Below are 21,849 nucleotides of genomic sequence, written 5' to 3' on the forward strand. Positions count from 1 at the left end.
GCTGGCTGGGGCTAAACCACGACACGACAGCTGGTTGTACACCTGAGGTCATACCAGGAATTCTCCGTTCAGTTATGAATTTACACCCGACTGAAAGATGGCCACAGCTGGTGGGAAACTTGTTTCAGTTAATAAAAAAGCTTTGAACCATAGGAATAAGCTTTCAGTTTTCTCATAATTGCTCTTGTGAAGCATGGGAAGCTGGGAGGGTTTCTGTCTGTGAAAACCTAACAGGTGATAATCCATTTCAATCATTCGCCTGCCCTGATGAAATTAATATATGCATTATATACATTAATCAAGGATGTAGTGTACTACACTGATTAGGGTGATTTTTACTTTTTTTTTTTTTTTTTGTGAATTCGTAAGTGCCCAGAGGCTTTTTTCTCTATATAAGATGGATGAGATGGCAGAATTACAGTCCACGTAATATATTCTTAGTTTGTTACCAAGGTAATCAATACTGAGCTACACTATTCATCAAGGGGAGAAATGTAATGGAACAAAATTACGTACGCTTTATTCTTCAAGAGAAAAACAAAAGTTTAAAGTACATTTGAAATTAGGTTGATGCTTTTGTGTAGTAGTAGTTTGGAGACTGAATGGAATCAGAGCAAACGCCATCATGGAATAATACAACTTTCAGACTGTATTTTCCCTTGGGCTGACATATAAAGCATGTTTGGTGTTGGAACCCAAACTATGTTAGTATTGATAAACTTCTGCCTATTCTGTCTTTCAAAAGGAGTAGAGGAAACATGCAAATAAAGCAAAGCACACTCTGATTTTGTGGGCAATTAAGATATTATTTCACTTTAACGAGTTTAATTTCTGTGCTTAAAAAGTATATTGTATTACAATCACGTGTATCAAAGAAAACAGTAGCAAATTTTTCTAATAAGTTCTTGTTACTTCATCACTCAGCATTAGAAATAAAACCAGAAATCAATTTTTTATGTAACTCAATTTATTGGTTCTCTGAGGACACAAACCCTGTTATTTCAATTGCAGGCAACTAATCCTGTTTCATTGTCCCAATAATAAGAGATTAAAATATCATAGTCAATGGCTTTTAGGTAGAAAGACTCAAACTCTTATCTCAGTTATTTGTGTTGAAATTTTCTCAACACCAAGACAAACTGCATATGGATATGAGAGGAACTTTTACATGTAAGACATAGTACAGTAGAAAAAAATACTGCTTATGAGCGTTCTATAGAAACATTTTTCTGTGTCGAGAAGATGTGCAGATTCAGAAGTTTAAAGACGATCTAAAAGACTCTCAAAATCAATACTGTTGCAAGTGCTGCACTTGTAATATCAAAATCTGATCTGCTGCTAAGATTAAGCCAATGCCAAAACATTTGTAAACAGGATTCAATCAAAACTTTAGTTTCTGCTGACAATAACTTGGTTTTTAAAATGGAACTGCTTTATGCTAAGCAAAATGCTCTTCTAATAAGCTGAAACATTAATTCTCAACGGGAATTTGGCAATTCTTTGAATATTTCTAAATTAATACAAACAATCAAACTCTGCCTTCAGTTTAATTCCTGAATTGTAACGGAATTGTGCTGGTAATAACAGCAGAATTTGTCCAGTGTTGTCAATTCATCACTTCCCTGTTGGATCACCATGTTTCTAGTAAAGGTGAAGAGTGAAATAGTGAAGGAGAACTGGAAAATGCCTGTTCTAGCTATTTGTAGTCCTGCTTTTTTCAGACTTTAAAATATACCTTATAAATGTTGCTGTAAATGTGCTTGTAGCAACATCTCCATTAGAATGCTCTCTGCCACCTACTGATCAGTTAGAGGAATACAGAGAATCCAGAAGCTTCATTTGCAGGAGGCTTTGAGCAACACCTGTGATCATCCAGTCTCCTGTATGTAAAATACTGAACAATCACCCTGATGGGGAATATAACGTAGCAGATCTTCACTCACATACTCTGCATGTGGGTTCAGACTAGATGGTACTTGATGAAGGACATGGGAAGATCATAGAATAGTTTGGGTTGGAAGGGAACTTCAAAGCTCATCTAGTCTAACAGTCTTGCAATAAGCAGAGACATCTTCAACTAGATCAGGTTGCTCAGAGCCCCATCCAGCCTGGCCTTGAACATCTCCAGGGATGGGGCATCCACCACCTCTATGGGCAACCTGTGCCAGTGTTTCACCACCCTCAGTGTAAATAATTTCTTCGTCACATCTAGCTTAAATTTCCCCTCCTTTAGTTTAAAACCATTAGCCCTTCTCCTGTTGCAATAGGCCCTGCTGAAAAGTCTGTCCCATTTTTCTTAGAGGCCCCTTTTAAGTACTGACAGGCCACAATACGGTCCTCTCAGAGTTTTCTCTTCTCCAGGCTGAACAACCCCAACTCTCTCAGCCCAGCCTCATAGCAGAGGTGTTCCAGCCCTCTGTTCACCTTGGTGGTCTTCTCTGGCCCCCCTCCAACAGGTCCACGTCTTTCCTGTACTGAGGGTTCCAGAGCTGGACACAGGACTCCAGGTGGGGTCCCACGAGACTGGAGCAGAGGGGCAGAATCACCTCCCTCAGCCTCTTGGCCACACTCCTTTTGATGCAGCCCAAGATACAACTGGCCTCCTGGGCTGCAAATACACATTGCCAACTCATGTCGAATCTGTCATCCACCAATGATGATGACTGAGGTGTTAGTATCTGCCAGGGATTCCTTACTTGAGTCATATGTATGAGCTGATGCGTCTCACCAGAAAGTAACAGACCTGAACAGACTCCACTTAAGAGTCTTTAACTACACACAGTCATGATAAACAAACACTCGGGTGACTTAACCTGGCTTTTTCGGTATTGGGGAGGACAAATGCTACATGAGTCATGTACAAAGACCCTCTCCATATGCAACAAAGTTCCTAATGGATGAAATCATTAAAACGCAGTCTAAGGTGTCAAAAGTAAAAAAAAAGAGGCAGAGCATCAAAACTAAAAATTCATCATCCTAGGAGCTAACATAGAGCAGCAGAAGAAAGACACTTCACCCTCAGCAGTCATAAAGCTGATACACAAAGTACAAGGCAACATGAAAGCAGCAGCACTCTGCGGGTGGATGGGTGAAGTAACAGCAGCAGTGAGAGAAGAAAAGATCGATGGGCAGCAGCAGGACATAGCAAAGACAGCAAATGCTGAAATAACAGTAAGGGATCTTTTCTTCACATACAGAAGCTGAGTATGCCTGATGGTATCCCCAGAATACTAATCTAACCTGGGATAACAAAGCCTGAACAAGAAAGGGAAGTAAAAATCTGGCATGTTAAAGAGGAACTTCTTCTTTGTGTGTTTGCACTGGAGGTGGGATATCTGAGGAAGATCACTATTAGAAATGCTGCAGGGGTGGGTATTTTACCTCCTGTTGATGTACTCTTGACCCACTGTTATTTCTGCTTTCCTGAACTACTGGTTCATTTTTCTGCCTTTACTACATTTCTTTTGAAATTAATTTTAAATATTGAAACTGAGCCCATTTTTCTTCCAAGACCACATGGCAGAGAAGTGACACTATCACAAATGCTGAGGCATTTGTGGTCAAAAATCACATATACCTCACATTCCCTTATTAAGGTTAGTATTTGCATACAGTATTTTTTCTGCTTTCAAAATCAGATTCAGTTTTACCACTCAGAATTTCAAGCTGAGAAACACAGATCTGGTTCCAGAGGAAAAGCAGTAGACAGCAAAAACTAACTACACTTTGGGATGCAGGGACTTTCTCACTCAGGTTCAGCAGAGCGAGACTTGAGACTTCACTTGAACGAGGCTCTCACTATTCTGCCCTTCACAGGCTGAGGTGGGCGCCAGTTATCAACCAGTGGGTTCACAGGTTCGTTCTCACCGTTCTTGGAAAGGCTACGGAGCTTTGCCATCTGCAAGGAAGAAAAATTCAAGCGTCCATGTGAATTCACCTGGAAGCAGTGTGGACCTCGATGCCCAGAGCAAACTCTCAGACAGCAAAGGAATTTTCTGATATAATGACAATCATACTGGTAGAGACTATTGGTACTGACCACTGCATCCCAACAGCTGGCACTGCTTCTGTGGATCTTTACACTCTTCATGCAAAGAACAGCGCATCGCCTGACCCTTGCCTGGGCTTCTTTTGGATTTTTCCCCGATCCACACTCACTATGCAGAAAAAGAGTAGGGGCCTCCTGTGACCCTGCTGGAGCGGGGCTGCAGTCAAATCCCTTGTGAAAATACGGCTATCTGTAAAGGTATTCTGATAGAAAAAGCTGCTCTGCAGAAGTTTGTACTTTGTTCTGTAAGGCAGAGAAATGTTTGCCAACTGGATGATTCAGTTCAGTCATTAATTCAGCACTTAGTTGTTGTTCTCCAAATTCATTTAAATCCAGTGTTGCTTTGTTAATTGTTAGTCTTTCATCAGAATGCAAAATACATCTGTTCTGAAAACAGTCAAATCAGTACAAGGTCTATACCCTGACGTGTACTGCTGAGGCAGAAAATAGTATAAATAACCAAAAGTTTTAACACAAGAACTAAAAAGAACATCACCGTACCCAGACTGGCTCTCTATTCTTTTCCCTGTGTAAAAGCACATTTGAGTTATATGAATACAAATAGTACATTAATTTGTATTAATATTCAGGTTTGCAGGTTCTAGCTAGTTTGATCCTTCTCAGTGGCAGCTTTTAGGAAGTCAAGATCTGGACCAGCAATTTCTTAAACTGGGAAACCAGCTAAGTGTTAGCCTCACTTGCCTCTTAATGCTGAAGCACAGAGAACGAGCTGAAGCTGCTGTGATGGCTGAATTTTGTGGCTCAGGGCCCTTCTGCCTATGCAGGTTTTCAGGATCCCAAGAACTCTCTTGCTGAAGCTGTTCCAGGAGGTGTCTAGGAAGACAGCCTGGTTCTCAGGGTCAGTTTTACAGCCCACTTTAACAGTCCATACTGGAGGCAATTTCTCACAGTCCTCAGCTAAAGTTTTCCTTACCAAAAAATGCAAGGAAACACAGGGCTTGCAAATAATCACACTGAGATAGACACTGCTGAGAACAGCTAAAGCAGTAGCAGGACTGGCTGGAGTTACCTGGTCTGAGCTGACTTCAATAGGCTCTCTCAGAAGAATCCAGGTGATGCACTCCTCACAGGGGGGTGTTGTGAAGGAACCATGGTAGGTCCAGTAGTCCCGAGATTTGGGGAAAAGAATTGAAGGGTCAAAGTGCTGAAAAGGAGCTTCTTTCCCCTTAGAGAAACAAAAAATAACTCTCTGCAGTAACTCTGAGTATAAGTATCTTATAAGACATCAGAATCTATATTATAAAGGAAGTAATTAAATACGAAGATTAATCCAAGAGATCAATCTCCTTCCTGTCAAGCATTCACCCTGCAATTAATAATGACATTTTTATTCTACTAATAAACTGACATTTTTATTCCATTAATAAATTAAAAGAAATTACAAACTGAAATGTATGGGACCAAAGCAAATTCATTGTTACATTTTTCTATTCCAGATTTATAAAAAATTTGGTTTGAGTAATTTGGGATAAAAGTCATAGGCTGCAACGCTGCAGGTACTGGTACCATTTTGGTCCAGTAGAAGAGTGGCCAGGCATTTACCTCGGATTCATTACAGCTTTCTCTTCTATCTGAAGGAATTTAAATCTGCATCTCTCCCAAAACTGTGCTCCTATTCCTTTGTCATGGTCACGGTCTCAATCTTTTTGTTGGCAGTATTACACTTAATGTGAAAAAATACAGTATTTCCTGGAAAAGTAGTGGATCCTTAGTGTCTTCAACTAAACATGACTGTTACCAGACAAGGGAGTACAGGAGGCATTAGACAACATTTCTTGAAAAGTTTTTCTTTTCCAGCAAACAGGATACTCAGAAGAGTATCTCCACATGAGTTTGATGAGATTTCCTTTTCCCCTCAGGACAACAAGAACTAAATAAGAAAGTTCAGTTCTCTCGTGGCATTTAACATACAGTTCTGGAAGGCAAAATCTATTATTCCTAATTCTTTCTATCTATCTTGGAGAATCTTCTCTAGATCGGAACAGAGTATTACCCTACAAAGTGCAGTGGGAGGAGCTGGAATCTTTTCCACACATCCTTGCACAAAATATGGGTAGAAAGAATAACATCAAGACTCCAAACATATTTTCATTACAAAATTATTCTGTAAGTTTGAGTTTGCAAATAACTTCACAAAAAAACCTGTGCTTTTTCAGTAAATACAATACAGTATCCGAGAAAGTCCTCTGCATGTGATGTATCACAGCAATTGAAACTGCACGTGTGACAAGTATACTGGTGATACCTCCCATTAATCCTTTCTGAAATACAAGTATTCTTGGTAAACTGTATGTGACGATAGGAAAGAAAATAAGAGATAAAATACAGGATATGGTTGTTTGCATATGCACCTTTCTCTGCTTTTCTTCAACTACTGCTTTTCCCAGAGCCACTACAGAGAATATCTTTATGTAGGAAATCAGATTTCTATTTTTTTGCTGTTAAAAGTCATAAAATCCCCAGCTAGGCAGTCTCGGATACAGAATGTAACCGAGTAGGTATCACCGCCATCCTGACATCATTACATGTCATTGTTTCATATTGTGATTGATCAACTTTTTATTAACTGTGGCAAAGCTCTTCTGCATGTAAATGGCCAAAAAATTGCCTTCAGTTCCCTCAGTGGAAGGAACTGAATTGTATCTGAAGACAAAGAAAAGGTTTAAAAAATAAAAGTAGTATGACTGAATGAGAACAGATTTCAGGCTCAGACCCACACATCAATGACAGGACATACACACATGAATTAATCACTGAATTTGGAAGAAAATTCTCAGAAAATTTGTCAAATTTAGTCGTGGTGATCTAGTGATGTTAAATGTCAAAGAAGTTACCTTTCTTCTAGCATCATTAGAATCATGAAGCTTTTAATGTAGTAGAATTGCTAAACTATACCTAGGGGTTAGGTTTATGTTAAATAACAATAGATGCAGCATCACAATTTTCTGCAAAGAACCCTCTTCTGTAGTTTTATCTATGCAATAGGTATGGACTTCGGTCCTTAGACCATTGATCAAACTGAAAATCAGTTTAGAATAGTTTTGCAATGCTATTTGTTCTAGTTCTAGTATCATAGGAAGACAGAACCCAAGACTGGTGCAGAAACTGTCTCGTGTAATCCCTTTTATAAAGGAATTCAGTTCCATCTTGAAACTAACGAGGTTTTTAGTCTCCCTTACACTGACTGGGAGCTTACTCCATCATTTCTGTTAGCTTCTTTTCATTTCAGGGTAACTAAATTTCTGACTCAATTATATGGATTTGTTTTGGCCACTCTTGTCCTCAAAACCAAAAAGTTCTTCATTTATTTTTGGTATTTGCACACAAGCATGTATTTGCAGAGCAGTATCAGTAGGACTCGGAATTGTGCATGCCAGGATTGACACAAAATCCTCTACAACAAGAATACTTGCAGAAATGAGGGGTTATATGTTTACTTAAGTAAAATAAAGTGTCTTGCTCCACAGTCCAATATATCACCTCTGGTTCTACTGTTAGGTATAAGAATGATGCCAAAAAGAGTTAATCTGAACTTCTGATTTCTGCTTTTGCTGCTTTTCAACTACATTATATCACAAAAGCTGTTTAGATACCTTGGTCTTAATGTTATCAATTTCTTCAAGAATTCTCTTCATCTCTGGTTTGGGAGTTTTTCCAGCCTGTAATGCAAAGTACAAGTCCTGTATTTTTTCATCATGTTCCACGTCACTTGAAAGAAATTCAGTGCATCCCACCTGTCAAGTTGGGCAGCGGTTCTCTCAGAGCATCTGGTACGGAGTGACACAAAATCACACATGTTAAAAGAACATCTGGAACAGCAGAGTCATGTAACTGACTTTGCAATTTAAAAATGCATAGAAAGGCTCTACAAGGCATTCACACCGTTTGAGGAACAAACTGCGCCCTCAGACAGTGTCATCTACATCCTCCAGGGCCCGGCCCTTGGCTCCCAGTTTAAAAGCAAACCCACAGACACTGTGAGACGTACGAGCACTCAGCAAACTGTTGATACCCTGAAGAGCTGGAGCTCCTGCAGACACTTCAAACATTCTGCAGCACGTACACAGTCACGTCAGACTTGATGAAAGACATTATGAGATTCGTGTCATGACCTCCTCAAGCTACGGGGTCACTTCATGCTTGAGTTCCTGATGTTCTGCACCTCCAAAAGTTTTGACATGTCTCTGCATCCCAGAACAGTAAAAATAGTATGCATATGACATGCTGTTATTGCCATGTCTTGTTCCACAATAGATTAAAATCATTTATTCTGCTGTTAATTCCATCTCTGGTTTAGTAATATTCAAAAACTCACTCATGAGATCATGACAAACCCAGAGCAAAACAACAACTCCTATGCTGAGCAAGAAGGAAACAGCAAAAGGCCAGAGAAAATATAGTGATGCTACCTACATTTCTAGACCTTTTAGCTGACCTTAGCATGGTTAATAGGAAGACGTTATGCTTCGTAAATTGTGTTTTACAGGATAAAACCTTAGCCTAAAATAGACCAAAAGAAATTACAAAGGAAGAATAACTGAAGGACATAGTCATAGGGGAGAATCTGGACAGGCGCTGACCTTCAGTTTAAACTAACGACAAGAAAAAGGTCAGGCTGGCTCACAGTGTAACAGAATTAAAATGACATTGGATCTAGCCTGTCCAGGGACACCGTGACAAAATTAATTACATCCACTTGCTATTGCTTGTACAAATGCAGCTTACTAGTGATAACACAATAAAAGGAGAGCTATTCTCTGACGTTGTGTTCGACCTGAAATGCCCACCTGCAAGTGAAATGACAGCCACACAGCTGAAGCTTGCGTAATTTATGACTATTATGTTGTCTGCCTGTTAGTGTTGCTCAGTCCTCTAGACCACAGGCAGATTTAATGCTAGCATTGCTTTTTTTTCTATGAAGTTTATAAAAAATTCAGTTGGAAAATATCAGTACAGTATCATTTTGTTATGAAGCTCCTGCATTTTAAGGTTAAAATGTTCAGTGAAATTCTTTCACCATCAATTCTTTCTTTTCAAGGCAGGTTTGTTGGAACTTCTTTTGACTCTCAGCTTATGTGGGGATCAGCAAGAGACCAAGGAAGGAATCAGCCAACACAACCCCCTGGCAGGCAGACACAACACCTGCAAGCTGACAAAGGGCAGGAGCAAACACTGTCCCTACATAGACTGTCCTCTCCACTCAGCACACAACACAGCAGAGCTGGGCAGCCACCAGGGACAAGGTCAGCAAGTGTCCCGGGCATGAAGTTGTGTTCCCTGTTCAATACCACCCGTGACACGTGCCACTGGTGTCATGAATGGTGCTATAAGTAGGCTCTGAACAGGTTAGTGCATGGAATCTGGAGGGCACCGGGCCATATGCGACTTTGATCTGTACATTGCTTCGAATGTTTTCCTGTAAAATGACACAGTGCAGGGAAAAACAATGGGAGCTTTTGCGCTAGAAAAAGAGAAAGACAGAAAGCACAGAAAATAATAAAAACTGAGTATCTGCCACTTACTTTCAGAAAAACGCCCACAACGGCCACACCATCAGGTTGTTTCAAAGCTCCAGCAAAATTACCATGTTTTGGATTCCAGTGCACCATATGTAACTAAAAATCAATGAAACCTCAGTTATAAATGCAACAAATTGCCAACAGCACAGTCTTATAAGCTTTTAAGTTACAAATAGTTTCCACTACACAATAAGTAAAGGAATTGACATGAAAAAGAAAACTTTATATAAGCATTTCCTATTGCGGTTCCCATGCTTCCATGCACTCACACTTTCTATAAAGCACCATTTTGCATTTAAATGAAGCCTAAAAGAAATACAATTGAGTTTTCCACACAATACATTTAAAAATTAATCAGATAATGCAACTATAAACAGTTTAACCCTAGCACAAGACGTGCACACATGCAGTACATAAAACACCTACTGACATGGACTTCAGCTCAAGTAGATTTTTAGATCTTAGGGTTATGCAGATATCAGCTCAAGGATTTAGACTGGGTTGTATGCAGTGCATACATTATTTTTATGTATCTCTTACTACTCTTGGCACATTGTACTGGAAAGGAGTGGAAACAGTAATCTGGCACCTCTTTCTCATTTCTACTTTCACCAATGCTGTATTTTCAGGATATATTTCAAGTTTTCACATCTTCCAGAAAGTCTGCGGCTCCTACACACAGCTACAAATGCTGTAACCAGCAGTGTGGAGTCTCAAAATAAGTAGCATCTGTAACACAGCACCATAAAAAAAAGAGGCTGGTACATATTTTGAATGCAAATTTTTAACATTCTTTTTAATCGCATTAATGTTAATTTAAAATAACAAAAAAATAATTTTCTCTGATTATAAATTAATGTATTCTTTTCTCTTGAGCTTAAGGATATCATTGCTAAGGATACAGATGGCAGCCATATATCTTTGGTTACATTCTAGCAAATTTCATACATTCCAGATTTTCTTGTCCTGACAATAACTGAGCACTGCAAACAAAAGCAGAGTAAAAAGTCTGTGCTTGAACTAACCAACAAATAACTTGAGGAAGCAGAATTTGTCTGTTTAGTAGGCCACAGACAGCAGCGCACTAACACAGTCTGGCTGTGGCTGAGGAATAGGAAAAAAGAAAAAAACAAAACCATCACCCACAGTCATCTCTGCAATGTTTGTGCACAATGATTCTGTAAAACACCTGCCTGAATTTTCTCCCTGGTAAGTGGGCAAAGCCCTGTAAGCAAGAAAAGCCTACTGCAGGCTTTTTATGGGCATAGGCATATATTTTGAGATTATTCTCAAATAAGATGGAGGAAAGAGGTAGGTAACATTTGCTATTAATTCACTAGCATCAATAGTGAATTAACTTGTATTTATTACTTGAAAAAGTCTTCAGGACCTAGAGCATCCATTAATTTTAGCAAACCTGGACAACAATAGTGCAGCAGTTTACATGAACAAATAAACATCTGTTTTCCAGTTCCCAAAAATAAACGCAGATTTTAAAGCACAGATGTTCAGAAACTGGAAGATACTCTACCCCTCTGAGTCAGTTTTAAGTTGGATCTAATTTTGAATTTCATTTTATCAAATGTGCTTTTAGCAGGTTTTTCTATTCATTAGTAATGCTTTCTGAAACTAACTTAGTAATTCAAGCTGCACCAGAAATGGCTAAAAGTCAAAAAGCATCAGCAGAAAACAATCTTCCTATTTGGAAATAACAGATTGCTTTGTCTCAAATATTTTTAAAACATTTCAAAATACCAGCAAAACTCTTGCTTCAAGTAGCGAATCAGATGTTAGTATATACTTGCAAAGATACATTTGTTGGCGGATGCAACTTATCCCACTGCACACTCATGAATATTCACAAGTTTCATAGGCAGATTTTAGAGAAAAATCCGTAGCTAAATACTTGCAGAAGGGAGAATGGTTAATCTGTTCAAATGCGCAGTCAGATTACAATTAGTACTGAATACAACTATTAACAGTAAGTCCTACCTCAGCTGCATACTTCACTCCATCTATGACGTGCTCAGAGCCGTGGTCATCGGAGGAACCCCAATGCAAGTGCAGCTGCCGCAGCCTGTAGGCGCCCGTGAGCGGCCCCCCTCTCAGCACTGCAGGTGACAACCTGCGTCAGCACCAGCCCAAAAAACAGTGACACACACCCTTACCGAATGAGGACCCACACTTCCAAAGCGTGGAGTACCTCTTGTAAACCCAGCTGATTGCAGCAGGGGTCACAGCACTCACCAGTTTACAAGACTGGGGCCAAAATCTGTTATCACCCAGCAAGAGCCCTGTTTGATGTGAAAACTGCGGAACCTGCTGGGAGTCAAGCATAGAATCCAACCTCTGCTGCCCAACAAGCCCCTTTTCTCCCAGCAAGCAGACACACTATAGTTCCTGATGTGGAGAGAGAAGGAAGGTATTCACAGCTGAATCTTAGCAAGAAATGGTCTGTTGTGAAATGGTTGGGGATAGGACCGTGACCTTAACCAAAAGGTGCTTTGAAGCGATCTCTAGTCCATGCCTGGCAAACCTTTTACAGTTCAGACAACTAAGCAATGGCTACAGGATAGTTTGCTGCTTCTTAAAAAAAAAAAAAAAAAAAAAAAAAAACAAACCACTATTTCTTGAAAGTCAGGGAAGAGAAGAAAGTTTAGCTCAAATAAAATACGAAAGTGTTCTTTAGCAAGCAAAAGCTATAGTCCACATTTCACATTGTCACCAATGAAACAAATTAAGACGCTATTATTTCTTTAGTTCTTAGCCAAACAATGCTGACCATATGTTGGTCTGACAGTCTGCATCAACTCTGACTTTCCAAACATCACACCTGTTCTTTCAGTTTGGGGATTCTTTTGAGCAGGGACTGCTTAGAGGATAAGATCTCAAATATATTTTTCATTCATTACCTAAGGCAGGAATGAGACGTGTTTCCTTATACAGAAAGCTGATAATGCAATTCACAACTGCAGTGCCAGAAGGCTTTGTTTAAATAGCATTCAAGTTTGAACTTCTACCAATAACTTTGAAGTTCAAAGTCAACATTGAAATAATATTTAAATCTTCCTATGTCCAACGGTCTCAAATTAATTCTTGAAATCAGATGTGCTGGAATACCTATACAGAGTGAGAGGTTTAACTTTGCTACTAGTTAGTAGCTGTCTCAGACATTGGGGGCAGAAACAAAGCACTCTGTTGAGTTTTAGGCATGCAGTTCCTCTTGTTTTTTTTTAAGTTTGTTGATAAATAAATGAATTATAACTATTTCAATACAGTATTGACTAAGTCTTCCATAGAAGCCTTCAATGGAAAATATGTCACATTATTAATTGTTGTTGTTGTTTCACTGTTGAATGTAGGAAAAATAAGGCATAGACTCTAAGGCCCAAATCCTCACAAGTATCAATGGGTGGCAGGAACTTTCAGGAGCTGTATTTATGTGATCTACATTCACAAGCTAAATCAATATCAGAGTTGGAAACTAATTTAGCAGTCATTTCTTACAGGTGGCCCTTTCCAGAGCTCAAATACTGTGAAGCACTTCAAAACAGCACTTCATAACTATATACAGATCTCTCCAGCATAAAAATAAATCTTTTTGACATTCAAAATTTTCCATGTGATTAGATAAAAAAAAATCTATCTTAAAGCTAGATTTCTTTTTTCAAATTAAAATCCAATCTGTGACTATTACTTATCCTCAGCTGCTGCCACTGCAGAAGAAACAAATGAGGTAAAGTTTGTGAAATGCTCTCTCAGGTGTTTTTTAAAACTGTCAAATATTGTATTTGATTCCAATGAGCCACATCCCTGTGAAAGGCTGGAGTCCAGCGGCCTGCAGAAAGTCAGTAACAGCATCAGGGAGGGAACATGTACACTGGGTGTGCAAAGGACCAACAGAGATGATGGGGAGGGAAGACGTGTGGGGGAACGGAAGGAAGATGGTTTAGAGGAAGGGCTGCACCAAGGGCTGAGATCTGCTTGGCCAAATCAGTGTCTCTCTCCAACACAGCTCCCTGGGCAGAGATGTTCTTGAGCAGCCTGTCTCAACATTTCAGACTAAAGGAAGCTGCAAAGAAGACAGAGCAGAACTGCCATGTAAAAAAGCTTACAAGAAATCTACTTCCCATGCTTTCAGTCATGGCACTGATTTTATGCAGTGTTTGCAGAAGGGCATCCTGCATTATAACAGAAGTACTATTTATGATTTGTCTGAGGTCACTGGGTAGAAACTCTGGTAATAAATACTGTAGCACCATACAAATACATAACAAAGAGATGGACCCTGTCCTGAATAGCTTAGATTCCATCTGTGAGATGTGGAACAGTAACAGGTAGCTGTAATGGTAAGCAAAGGAGTCCAAGGAAACAATGAGCTCATCACAATAAATGAGAGAGTGATCTTTCAATGTACTGCAGATGTATTTCATTAATTATATAGCTAAAAACAAAATCTCAATAAAAATGCCATCAAAGCAGATGCAGAAAAATACAATGGAAAGTAACTCTGTTTTCCATTAATTAGATTGCTTTCCTTCTTGGTGAAGGACTGATCAATATTGCATGCTCTTGAGATGTCTTCACATTATACTGTATTGTGAATTTATTATTCCTTTTGACTGTGCCTGCCTCCCTGCATCCAGAGCTACACATTGGCAGAGCTCTGGAATCAAGTTTTGAACAATTTAACCTAGACATGCAAGACTGCTCTCTAATGAAATAACAAAGCCATTTCATAGCTTTGCAGAATCTATGGAATCCTGTTTTCATAAATGTTACTTTCATAGTTTTTCCAGGCTATGGAAGTTCTTAAGACTTCCCATACAAAAAGAAGAAATTAGGATCACTGCCATGGGAAAGACATAAGTTTTGTGTTTGCGAAGCGGCTCAGAACAGATACTAAACCTCTCCTGGTGACACTTTCTCCCCTTACACAAAATCTGATGATGTGGTGTCTGCATTGAAAGAGGGGACTTGGGGAAGAGAAGTCTGTATTTCGGGGATGCTCCGTCCCTGTTCCACCTATGATGGATCTCCATATGACTGAATCCACCCAAATAATCTCCCGGATAGCCTTTTTCACATACTCAAATGACTTTTCTCTGACAGACTCCCTAGCACCACCATGTTCTGCTTCCCAGTGTTTTGCACGCTCCAGTTTCCAACAACCCCCAAAAGCTGAACCAGAACCCGACCTGATCGATCAAAAGTGTCATCAAACACAACCCGGCAGGTGCGCCCGTTGTTCAGGATGGTTTTCGCTGCGCCGGGATCATAACTGGCATGCCAAGGGCCGAGAGATGAGTCGTGCTGCACATCTTTGCTGTTGATCTCGATGGGCGACTGCTTGTCTCCCTTGGCCAGGGGGTAGTTTTCATGCCACCGCTCAGGTCCTGGGGGGAAAAGCAAGGACATGTCACCCCGGCTCAGCCTCGGCCGCCCCACGCTCCCACTCACCGTTGTCGCTGTCGTAGCCCCACACAGACTGGGCCATGGTGGAGGTGTCGCCTCCTCCCCGTCTCTTGCCCTCCCTCCTTCCCGCCCTCCCAAGGGGGCTTTTTATAGACTGCTGCTGCTCCGAGTCCTCCCCTGAGGGGTGGGCAGGGGGAGGGCGGTGGCGGGAGGCTGCGAGGCAGGAAGGGTGGGGGGCGCAGGGGCGGGTACAGCAGTTTTGTCGACCACCCGTAAGAGGGATAGGGGTGCCGGGGGACCCACCAGCAACTCTCACCGCCCTCCAGCGGGGCTCGCCTCAGCCCACCCTGCCGCGGGAGCGGGGGCTGCACCGCCCTGAGGAGAGCGAGGGAGCGCTGGTGCTGAACCGGCGGCAGGAATGGCGGGAGCGCCCGCAGCCCTCACGGGGCCGTGAAGCCAGGCTCGGGTGGAGGAGCCGCTGCGAGGAGGGGGAACCTGCTGCACAGGCCAGGGGGGAATACAACACCCAGCCCGGCCCAGCCTGCGGGCTCTCCCCTCTTTGCAGTGCTGAGGCTGTAAAGGCTGCCCAGATTATTTGGGGTGAGCTCCTGAGATGAGCAGGCTGCAGAGCTTCCCTGCTCTCACAAATACTCCTGTTGAACAGCTCCAAAATACACTGTGTCTGCCTGACAGGTTATGTCACAGCCTGCAAAGCCATCCAGTTACACAAACCTGGCCCCTGCCATCCCCAAATGAGGCCGTTCCTGCCAGTTTGGTCAAATTCAGGTTTGATGTTGTCCAGTCGATTCTCCTTTGTGCAGGGAGCTTTACACTGAGTGCGTTTCTCATATTAGGCAGCTTAGCGGTCAGTATTTAGGTCAGGAAAACATCTGTTTTTTTGGATGATGAATTAGTGATCGGTATGGTTGTGTTAGTTGGCTTTGTCCCTACATCTGTGTTGAATACTCAAAGCTTTTCTTTCAAGTGCCTGCTTCACTGCTGTCTCCCTTGGCTTTGTCATTCCATGTTACCACTGCTGCAAGTGTATCTATGTCGAGCTAAATACTACCTCAAAATACATACCTCAAGCTAAATAATATCCCAAGCTAAGTATTTGGGAGTCATCCAAGAAGCATAGTGAACCATCATGATTTCCAACACAGCAGCGAACTTGCTCAAATGCTCCTTGTACCCACTGGAAAGTAACACAGAGATAAATCTGCAGCTTTCAGAGGTGGTAAACCCTTTGTATTGGTGAGGTACAGGGAAAAGGTTGAGAAGCTGCAATATACAGAGCCTAAGATTAATTTCATCGTATTTCATGTTCCAAAACCACCTGGGAGATAAAAGTTCCCCTTCTAGCTTATTTATATAGCTAGGCTAATAAATAACTAAATATGGATTTCGTTTAGGGTAACTACAATGATTTATTTAAACTTGTTTAGTGATTCTTCTTGCTCTAAAGTTAACCATAAGTAGACATTCCCCCTTTGAGAGAAGGGTGGGGCAAGATCTCTCACTTAGGAATCTGCATCTGAGAAGACTAAAGTTGAGATGTATATAGTATCTTTACACAGAGAAGATATGTCAGATTGAAACTCACTAAACCTTAGAAATGTATACAATATCATGAGACATTCCTCTGACCATCTTTTAAAGACAAAAAAAAATGTGCTCATTATCAAAATGTCCTTCAGAAAATGTAGTTACTCATATCTTCCTTAGACAGAATTCAGTTAACAAAATACTAGGAGGTGATTTAGGTACAATGGTACAGAAAATGACATCTTTTCACTTTCAAAAGAGAACCTCAAACCAACAGAAAATATAGTCTTTTACTCTGTCATCAATCAAATGGATAATGTCACATTTGTTGCAAGGACAGGCATGTAAAATTGACACCTGCTGCCATTTTAGTTTAGAAAGCTTAGACATTAATCCTTTTGAAACAGTTTCTACCTCATCTTCCTAGAGAGAAACATTTGTGAGCTCATGAAATTCTAATTGGAGTGGTTCATTTTCTGTCTGTATAAACAGACAGTTTTAAAGGGCTTGTTTATTGAAGGCTCAGAGAGACTTTTAATCAACTTCACCTATAAAAGTAATGTTTATTGGAGCCATTTATAGAGGTAAAGAACATGATTTGTATTGCACAGAAAAAAGGTGTTCTTTCCCTGGTGTTTCAATTCATTGTTCTCTGTGAGAACTTACACAACATTCTCTGTTAAGGAGCCCCATGCCTACAGCAAGTCTCCATGTTTTAGTTCTCCAGTGAGCAGGTCCTGCTTCACCCAGAGGAGCAGCTCTTTGTCAGCATCTGAATGTCGCGGCTGCTGAGCACTGACTTACGCAAAAGCGACAAATACTGGGGTCAGTGGTGTAGGTACTTGGAGTCAGCCCCGGGCACTGAGTCATATCAAAGCATCTCCCTGACTTTGTGGTGCTGGTGTTGTTCTCCTGTTGCTTTCATCATCAAAGGCAGCGCAAAAAGAATATGTAGTAGCTTTATCTGCCTGAAGAGGTAATCACAAGAAAATTATTTTTGCATCCCTTAGGGCCTACCTTCGCATTTATCATTCACTTCTGATATTGGCTCAGAAATTCATTATCATCTAACTTGCATAACATTGCTTTCTCTAGGAAGTAAATACTTCTGTTATGAAAAACCCATTATAACTAAGAAAAGGTCACCGTTTTAAACATTTAGGAAGAGTGGCGTTACCTAGTGCATTCACAGCTGCATTGCAGTGATATGTTTCTATTTTCTAAATCTCTGACATGTTTAGAAAGCCAACAGCTATCTGAAATATCAAAAGTGAGAGCATAACAAGATCGACCTATATCATTCATGAAAAACTTCAGGATTTCTGCGGTACCTTCACTCAGGGTGCTGCACCGTGCCACTAATTAAAGCATCTTTGCAATATCTTCTGAAAATAAGTCATATTATGTCCATTGTTCAAGTGGAGAATTGAAGTACAACATTTTAAAGGATGGCATTCATAGAATTCATCCTATATCTCTTACACACTTTAAAAAATCCTGACTGAAATTGTTTACCTCTGAGTTGGCAAGAGGAGTGCAAAATGGCAGGGGATCCAACACAGCCCTCCTTACTTTGTGCTTTAATCAGGTCACACTCACGAATATACCTGCATTCAGTAATACTCAGCTGGTAGCACTGACATAGCAAGTTGGCATCTCTTTCATCAGAAAGAGAAGGTTTGAGAAGCCAGAGAAGCAAAGGTGAGAGGAAAATCAGGGAGTTGAATTAAACTGACCCAAGTGAATGGCAGATTTCAGTCGCAACATTAATGGCTAGATCTAAACAGTATTAGTAAAATCATTAGCTGTGTTTTTAGTTGTAGAAGGAAAGTTGTGCCTTTGTTCTTAGTGTTCTGATTTTGTCCTTAAAGGCAGAAGTGATCTGAGCATCAACTGGAGATCGCTAGCTGAAGTGCAGGCTGAATCAATACTAAATCTGGCTTCTCTCAGATTGTCATTTTAGAATGGTCCAAGAATACAGCACATATAATGCAAGGACTTAAGTGAAAAGCAAGTGACCTAGCATGAAAAGTGATTTCATTGAGAATGCAGCTGATGTTTAACTTTGAAAGATGCCGCCAGATGCAACCTGTCACTGCTATATCTGTAAATATGCAACATAAAAAAGCAGCAGAATCTGGTCCCAGTGGATATAAACCAGAAGTCTTCATGCTAAACTGCTTCTCTGTTAATGCTAATGAAACCACGCATGCAAAGCAGAGAAGCACATACATCATATTCTCCTGTAACTGAAGAGAAGTGCAGTGGGGTGAATTGAGACTGAAAGTGAGAGATTTTAGCCAACATGGTAATTGCAGACACGCTCTTGTTTGAAGCTGGTATGCAATTGTAGGACCACAGCTGGACACCTGGTGACAAGTTTACTTCAAAAGCTTGACAGAATAAATAAAACACGTTGGTTCTGTTTGGTACCTAACCAATAAGTATTTTGTACATTTATCACCTGAATGAGAGATCAAATCAGAGAGACTGGTGCTAATTAATGGGCTAAAGCTATGGGACACTGTCTGTTGGACTTGCAATTCATATGCAGTGTTTGTGTCTGCCAAACAAACAAAAGGCATAATCATGCTGATCTCACCAAAATACCTCACCTGAAATCAAAGATACTTTATTTGAGTAAAGAAAGCAGGAATAAGCAGAGCCTGGAAAATGACTGAGAGCCGTGGATTTACTCAGGGCACACCAAGCCTGTACAGAAGAATAATGCATAGAAAACTGACTTACAGAAGCTTGGGAGTCTGCCAGCCACGTCTGGCTTGGCCAATACCTTGACATAAGCAGAACAACCAAAATGCTGCTCTGCCTCAGCATGCTTATTTCCAGCAGCCTCCAGGGCCAGCAGGACAGCTAGGAATGGCTTTCTGTAAGGGGACACACAGAAGTAAATATGTCAACAGGACGTAATTCAAGAATTCCCCTGCTTGAAGCTGAGCTTTCCAGGTTCCACCATGCTCAGGGCTATTTCCCAGGGGTGATTTCATGCAGAGGGCTTTACCAGAGCACAGGATGTGCCCACAATGAGCACACTGTTAAATAAGCAAAAGCATTTACTCAGTGCCTGTGGCCAATCTAAATATAAAATATATTCCACTATATTTAATAGCTTGTGGAAGAAAACAATACACAATATGGAAGGGGCAAGTATGTTTTTTGACATATTTCACATTGCATGCCAGGCAGTGCAAGAAAGGCATGTCACTCAGTGCTTTTGATTGAGGGATGCCATGGTGGCATGACATAGCCAAAAAGCCAAATTGTCATATGCTTTCCACTTCACTGAGATGCCATGCTATGGAAAACATTGTAGGCATGAATGGAAACCCCCATTGACGGCCAGGTCTGTGTTGGAAGATCTGCCAAAGGAAAAACAGAAGCATATTGGGTCAATTATGTTGGTTTTATACATGATGAGTTCTTTAGCTACATTTACTTTATTTGATGAAAAGCAGAAAGTAGCATATCTCACCAAACATTAGGCAGACTTTTAATGCATCTTTCCATTTCGGAAGACATATAACTATTCAGCAGTCCGCAGTTCAGACTCTAGGATCTTGCCTGCAAAATCCCATCTTTCTCCTGTTGTGGCTGAGAACTTACATTACCATTTGCAGAACTTAATATTTAGTTCATGAGATACAATAAACATGGAAACAATAAGCCAGACTTCAGATTTAGCAAAAGGCACTAAAAGGTAAACTAGTTTTCCTTGTGTCAATCTATAATTAAAATGGGCATAGACTTTAAAAAATATTGATCGGGAAAAACAGGCAAGCAAAACCCAAACAAAAAAAACCCTAAAGTTATTAAATATCACATGCAGATCTCATACAACAGAAATATACTGCATGTTTAAGGTAAGCCTCTGAAAAATAAACCGATAAACTCTGCTGGAAGATGCCTGTTCTCTTTTCCCATAGGGATTTGCTTGTACGACATTCACACTGAAATCCAAATCTGACCGGGCTGTCTACTTTTATACACACTGGCACACTCTGACTTGAAATAATCCAAGTATGAGAATCTGACCTATACTGTTTGCTTTTATAAGCTCTGGACGTGTCTATTTGGAAATTCCAGCAGTTTGGCAACTCTTTTGTATCAAGGTAGAGTTTTATGTCTGACCTTCATTTTGCCTGCTACTCTGGCAGTAACATCTACCTGGGAACAGTCATAACCAGGCCACAGGAATGCCAAGATGAGGCTGGATGAGTTCATAAGAGCTTTACATCTTGATGATGTATGTCACATAGTTAATGATGCAGCAAATCAGAAATACTTCACACATATTTTCCAGTGAGACACGTCCTCCTAAAAGAGAATTTTATAAGAGAATCATTGGATGCATTTTCAGCCCTTGGAACATGCCCTCTTCAGGCAGTGGAGTTTTCAGATCTTAATCTTCTTCCAGGAATCCTTTGAGATGCTTATCTCCCAAAGCCCTGAGACAGTCACTCCTCGTGAATCCTTACCATTTGCATACTTTGAAAGGTCAGAGCCTAGCATCCCATTTCTGTCAACACCTGTGCTTCTCTTCACTTTAATTGAGATAGCTGAGATTTCACTCTGAGACCACAAAACATCTCTGAAAGCATCATCTGTAGGGCATAAGAAAATAACTTGACATGTGGCAGTATGAACATTCATGTGTATAGCAAGTGTAAGGAGTATGTAATTAAAAAGGAGTAAGTATAAGGAATCCTGTGCTTGTCAAATACAATACACACATTTCAGCAACACATATTGAAGAACAGGTATCACCGGAAGACAAAGGGCCAAAAATACATAATAAAAAGCCTTCAGTAACTGAAAAGCAATATTGGTTGGAAATGTTAATGTTTTTCTTAGAAGAACAGTTTAAGAAATTAACAATACATCAGAAGCGTGGGTTTTTTTAACAAACCCCACAGAAGGAGACTAAAACAATGATACACAATAATTCTGAAATGTAATCTTTAAAAATCTGCCTGAGGATACAGTAATAGAGCAGTACATTACAGTCTTATGGAAAAAATCCTCAAATTCCATCCTTTGCTTTGCAAATCCGATTTCTATTAATTTATATCGGTGCATGTCTATGGTCTCCTCTGCAATATTTGACTTTCCTAGCATGACTGTTTACAAGCTTGGGTTGTGGATTCTGCAACACATCTACTCTTTAAAACTGGCAGTACAACTGTGAGATGCTGTTGGTTTGGCAGTTTAGCATGACTCTGTACAGCGGTCTGCCCAGTACAAAAGATTTTACTCGTTTCTCTCTCTCCATTCCCACTTTTCGGT

The 21,849-nt window shown here is 40.4% G+C and overlaps 1 protein-coding gene across 1 annotated transcript; it reads right to left on the reverse strand.

The window, feature by feature from the left end:
- Positions 1 to 797: 797 nt before the first annotated feature.
- Positions 798 to 15,128, reverse strand: LOC136098049 (carbonic anhydrase 3-like). Its single transcript, XM_065831103.2, has 7 exons — positions 15,049 to 15,128; positions 14,787 to 14,984; positions 11,581 to 11,699; positions 9,592 to 9,684; positions 7,663 to 7,728; positions 5,079 to 5,234; positions 798 to 3,898 (listed from the first exon to the last, which is right to left on the reverse strand). Exons 1-7 carry the CDS (start codon positions 15,083 to 15,085, stop codon positions 3,779 to 3,781), a joined length of 789 nt encoding a protein of 262 aa, XP_065687175.1. The 5' UTR covers positions 15,086 to 15,128; the 3' UTR covers positions 798 to 3,778.
- Between the last annotated feature and the right edge of the window lie 6,721 nt (positions 15,129 to 21,849).

The sequence above is a fragment of the Patagioenas fasciata genome, chromosome 2 (genome assembly GCF_037038585.1).
Source record: "Patagioenas fasciata isolate bPatFas1 chromosome 2, bPatFas1.hap1, whole genome shotgun sequence".
NCBI lineage: Eukaryota > Metazoa > Chordata > Aves > Columbiformes > Columbidae > Patagioenas > Patagioenas fasciata.

Coding starts and splice junctions, on each gene's coding strand:
- LOC136098049 (XM_065831103.2), bottom strand. CDS start 15,085: ATGGCCCAGTCTGTGTGGGGCTACGACAGCGACAACG. Junction 11,700..14,786: donor TGACACTTTTGATCGATCAG/GTCGGGTTCTGG, acceptor TGTCACCTGCAG/TGCTGAGAGGGGGGCCGCTC. Junction 9,685..11,580: donor GAGTGAAGTATGCAGCTGAG/GTAGGACTTACT, acceptor ATTGATTTTTAG/TTACATATGGTGCACTGGAA.